Source organism: Crocuta crocuta, unplaced genomic scaffold, assembly GCF_008692635.1.
Source record: "Crocuta crocuta isolate KB4526 unplaced genomic scaffold, BGI_CrCroc_1.0 scaffold290, whole genome shotgun sequence".
In the NCBI taxonomy this organism is placed as follows: Eukaryota; Metazoa; Chordata; class Mammalia; order Carnivora; family Hyaenidae; genus Crocuta; species Crocuta crocuta.
Window position 1 is genome coordinate 3,177,162 of NW_027527429.1, and position 5,324 is coordinate 3,182,485.

A 5,324-nucleotide genomic window follows, 5' to 3' on the forward strand; every position below is an offset into this window, starting at 1 on the left:
TTTCCAACCCACCCACCTACCTACCACTCATCCATCTACCATCCATCCATCCACCCACCCACTGTGACACTTCCAGGTGAGGCCGTCTGCTGGCCTTACAAAGACCTAGGCAAGCATCAGTTAGAACCAGTCTGAATCCCAACAGAAAGCTCTTACTCTGCATCAGTTTTGTCGAGAGTCACCCCTACAGGCATTCACCCTCCATTCATCGATTCCCTCTTGGGTAATCGGAATCACTGGCCTTTGTGGTGGGTGAAGAGGCCCCCAGCTAAGTCACGTTTCCTCAGATGGGCCACTTCACCCATCTGCTTGTCTGAAGGTGTCAGACACAGCTGGGACAGAGGTGAGCCTCGGGCCGGGGCTCCCACCCTTCCTCTGTCCCCCAGTCCCCCTTCCTCACCTGAGCACCCAGGGTGGCCCCCCGTCACGGCCTCTCCCCTCTCTTCTCCCGATCACCCCGGCCTGGCCCGTGCTGTGCTCTTCTAGGTCATCAAAGAGGGATCCAGGGATGGGCTCTGGGGCTCCAGAGTGTGGACCGCCCGCCGTCTCTCGGGGCCATGCGGGCCAGCACGTGCTGCCCTGCACACCCCTGACNCAACCCATCTCCGGAGATCACGTCGTTCTCAATGAGACCCAAAGGATTTTCCATGCTCCTGACAGGGAAGAGATTCCTCGAAGGCCCTTGATGGGGGGGATGGGGTGGAAACGAAAGCAAAGCCATGTGCGCTCGGGGGACTTACTGTGGATGTCCGGTGCGCCACGTGCCCTGTCAGGCAAACCTGTAACCAAGGGAAAGGCTCTGAGGCAAACAGAATCCCCGAGACGGCGTGCTTACGGACGGGGTCCGCTCTCACCTCCTTCCTGTCCCGGGACCATCCCCGCAGCGCCTGCCCACCCTGGGGGGGGACCCGGGAAAACACCCCCACTGCTCTGCAGGTCACGGGGGGAAGACCCCCAGCGCCCCCCCAGCTCACCAGTCAGCCTTAGACCCGTTCACTTCAATCATTTCTACTGTTTTCAGTCTGGCCATTTAATAAAAACAAACACACAACAACCTTCCTCCCCCGCACCTTCTCTCACTCCGTGTGTTGGGGCCCCAGGCGCCCAGCAGGGAGAACACAGCCTGGGTGCCCCTCCGGGGACCTGAGCCCCCCCATCGCTGGCCGCCTCCCCTGCCCGCGCAGCCGCTGGGGCCAGTGTTCCCGTTGCCCAGCAGCGCCACCTGGTGGCCCTCGGCGGTGACTGCTTTGAAACCCGCAGGTTCTGGGTGGTGGCAGCTGCTGCAGCCAATGGAATACCCAGAACCTTCTATACAACCCAGGTTCCTGAGTCCACCCGGCCCTGACATCTGCACCTCCCGGGGTGAGGCCGGGTCCTCAGGGCTCCTAATGTGGCGGCCTGTGGTTTCCTCTGTGAGCGGGGCCACCTCTGGGCTTGCGATTTTCAAACGGTTTGCAGCGAGTGTGGCCCTGCTCCCTGTGGGTCTCACCCTTGAGCCCCGCGAAGGCACCAGACTAACCCCCCTCGGCTGCAGGAGGGCCCCTGGGCGGCTCCTGGTCGGCCAAGTGGGCGTGGGGCCGTGGGCTTCAGTGACGGGCTCCAGCCTGGGACAGAGATACCGCCTCGAAGAAGCAGCAGGAGGGCAGGGGGGATGGGGAAGAGCCTCTGGGAATCAGGTAACAGCACCTCCTGGCCACATCTGTCGTCTCAGCATAGTTATCAGGAAAGCCTCCTTTTACTCTTGACTGTTCTTATTTGGATGATGTATCAGATTCCTCCCCCAGAAGCGCCCTCCCCATTACGCGCCACTGCTCCAGGTGCTACAAGCCATCACTGGTGACGGTGCCTCTGAGTGGCCCCTGTCCTAAATTCAAGAATGTGCTCAGATGCCAAGAAACACCTGCATCAGGCCCAGCGGATGCTCGCGTGCTCTGGGGTGGCTGGGCCCAACTTCAGGTCCTGCCTGCCAGCGCGAGGCTCTATGGGACACGGATGCAAGTAAGACCTCTCCCCAGAAGGCCCGGGGCGGGGGCGACCCCTGGGCTAGGACGTGGTGCGGACACTCCAATCCAAGCAGCGGGGCCCCTGCTCCTGACGTGCGGGGTCTCCCGCCCCCAGGGCGCTTGCCTCGGTCCTCCTGATGGAGGGAGTCAAGACGCCCGGCCCCACGCGCTGGCCTGGTGAGCCCTCCCGGCCTGAAGGCCTGGCCAGGCCTAATGCCAGAGCCTGGGATTCAAGTGACCGCGACAGGGCACGTGCTCCCTGCGAACTCTGCTCAATGATCTCCGCTCAGATTCAACTTCCAACTTCATCCTTCCCCTGAAATGATCTTCCTTTCCAAATGCCGTAAAGGTGGACAAGACAGGTGAACACTCAGTTGGTGTAAGATCACAGTACGGATTTCAAGCTCCTTATGAAACAAACACTTGGATTCAAAATATTAAAACACACGATTGAAGTAGAATTAACTTTTTTAAGTCTTGATAAACATCAGACTCACAAGGAATGTGTGTGTTACAACAGAGAGAGTTGAGGCTCCACAATCAGATGCCCAGAGAGGAAGGGTCTGGAGAAAACAAGTGCCCGATTATTCGATGAGCCACTGAGGTGCAGAATCTTTGGCTGTGAGTTCTCAGCCTGCTAGGAAGCACTGGGAAAATATGATTTCAAAGAGCAGGGGTGTCGACGGCATGCAGGACTTCCCAGGGGGCCCGGCCAGGGGGTGCGGAAGTCCACACCACACGAGAAACAGCCAATTCCATATAAAATACCCGAAACGGACTGACCGGTGCACACACACATTCCGAAGAACCTGCCGGGTCCTGAAACGTTCGAATACGCCTGGGAAGGAGAAGAGGCCCCGGAGAGAGGCGCGCTCCTCACCTCCGTCCTGCAGCCGCCCGCACAGGGACCGGATCACTTTGGCACTCCCGAACCGCTTGAAGCGGGCTTTCAGGTGCCCGTAGTACCACTCCAGCGAGCCCATCTTCACCACCCTGCGGACACACGGAGCTCAGGCCCAGGCACTGCCCAGCCCTCCCCGGCCAGCCCTGCCGAGGGGACGCGTGGGGCCCTGACACCCACGGGGTCACCCGGACCCTGGGCACCCCCTCCCCCCACCCCGGCTCACCTGGCCGTGTGGCAGGGGTCGCAGAGCCAGCCCTCCTCCTCCGGGTGGGCGTGGCTACAGTCCTGGCAGGCGAAGAGGCGGCAGTCCAGGCACTGCCTTCTAGGGGTCCCGAGGAGCCCGTAGGGCTGCAGGCAGCGGGCGCAGTGGGTCTCGTTCAGGTGGGCCGCGTCTGCCAGCAGCTCCCTCTGGGAGCTCTCCTTCCTCATCCTGCCCTTCAGCCCCCTGAGGGAAGGATCAGAGACAAGAACTGTATTAGACATTGTTTTTGCAACAGGTTTGCACGCATGTGTGTAAACACACACACAGGAACTTGTTCATATGCAGAGGAAAGGGACCCAAAGTCGGGGAAAGGCGCCCACAGGCAGCCCCTACTCTCTGCCGTGGTCGCTCCACGCTCCCACTCTCTCCCCGGGGGGAGCCCGATAGGTTGGGTTCACACGTGTGCGGTCTGAGGAGGTTGGACTTGAAACACCTGATTTTTATAGGACAGAAACTGCATGTAAACATTGTGTGACTGTTCACAACGGTACAACTTTCCAGGCTGCATATCCACGACTTCCATCCATGGGTGGAAGAGAGCCGTGAACTATAAAGGCCAGAATCACAGGCCGGGACAGCTGTCACCTGCCTCCACACAATTTGTACCGGAAAGAAGATGACAGAGGCCCTGAACTCCAGCTTTGGCCCGGGGCCCGTGGAGCCTGGAGATTTTCTGCTGCCTGGTGCTGAGCTCAGAGACTGTGCTCAGCACCCTGCTTCACCGGATGAGGGTGGGCCTGCAGCCATTCGCACCGGCAGCCCAACCTTCCTCGGAGCGGGGAGGTTGGTGGCTCTGGGGAGCCCTGGGAGTGAGCCTGGTCAGGCCACATGGTTACTTAGAACCAATCTGTCGCACAGTCTAAGAGGAGGCCAGAGAAGAGACAAAACTCCAAGTGGTTCACAGTAGGGTGAAGCTGCAGAGAAGACACAGAGAAGGAAGGCCCAGATCCAGCCCATCGAGCGGGCGAGGCTGGTGCTCCTCCCCGTGAGGGCCTGGCTGGTCACACCAGCTCCGCACGCTGGCCTGAGCTGAGGCCCTGCACAGAAGACACCACCAGGTAAGTGGGGTTGGGCGGTCACCCTACTGAGAAAGTGACAGGTCACTGAACTCTCCTGAGGAGGTCACACAGGGCTCGGGGGGCGAAGCCGGGAGGGGCCCCTTGCAAGAGTTTTGGGTGTATCTTCCAGCAGGGAAGCAAGCTGAGCCCACAGAGCAAGGCTGCGTGGCCTGGCTTGCAGTGTCCGGCGCGGGGACTGTCCAGCACCAGTGTCCTGGAAAAGCCATGGTTCTCCTGGATCTTTCTGGTGAGCTCCAAGCTGAACGGACTGGAAAAGGTACGCGTTCCTTTCCGGATTTCAGAGAACGTGTGCCACATGCAATATTTTTAGCTTCAGACGCGATCAAACGGATCCATTCTTAGTGACGAAAATCACACAGAGCCTGGGTGCCGCGGCCTCGCGAGAACCCTGCACCCGCGGTTTCTGGTGGGGTCACCCGGAGCGTGGCGGGGGCGAGGACGAGGCAGCCGTGCTGAGAGGCCCTGGGCACTACTTCCCGTTCTAAGTGACGCTGACCGCACTTCAGCGATTTCCCTCTCTCCACTCTCCATTCAAACACTCCGGAAGACAGACACACGCACAGAACTCTCGACTCCGCTCTGAAAACCAAGAGAGAATGGCCGAGTGCTGGTGGCACCCAGGGCGAGAGCTGTCATCCACTGACCACGGTCTAGATAAAGCTGCACCGACAAGGTAGGCTTTGCCTCACACCAACTAGTACAGAGACCTGGAGCCAGGAAGGGAGGGCCTGCCTCCCTCCATTTCCACTGGGGCTATATCTGCATCAGGCAGAAAGATCTAGAAGCCACCCTTTCTCCTCTCTCCCACTGCTTGCCCCCATTCTCTATTCAGGCAGAACTACCCCCCAGCACGGCAGGAAGAAAGTCAAGGACATGCCAGGCACACTGCATCCCGGGATGTGAAGTCCCCTGAAATAAGAGCCCCAGGGGTGGTGGCTGGACACTGACATACTTCAGGTGCCAGCTGTGGGGAAGGGATCATTATCCTCTGCTTCAGATTCTTGAAAACATAACTTCTCTTTTGTATAGCTGGCTAGCAGGGGAGGGGGGAAGAGGAGGGCCCGTGCTGGGCTCGC

General features: G+C 59.6%; 1 protein-coding gene across 1 annotated transcript in view; it reads right to left on the bottom strand.

Moving 5' to 3' along the window:
• MLPH (melanophilin) overlaps window positions 1-5,324 on the bottom strand; it is a 38,649-nt gene that overhangs the window by 15,474 nt on the left and 17,851 nt on the right. The window contains exons 3-4 of the mRNA XM_077758746.1: window positions 3,131-3,352; window positions 2,884-2,996 (exon numbers count right to left, since the gene is read on the bottom strand). Coding sequence (XP_077614872.1) covers window positions 2,884-2,996; window positions 3,131-3,352 — 335 coding nt within the window. The remainder of the gene's footprint in view (window positions 1-2,883; window positions 2,997-3,130; window positions 3,353-5,324) is intronic.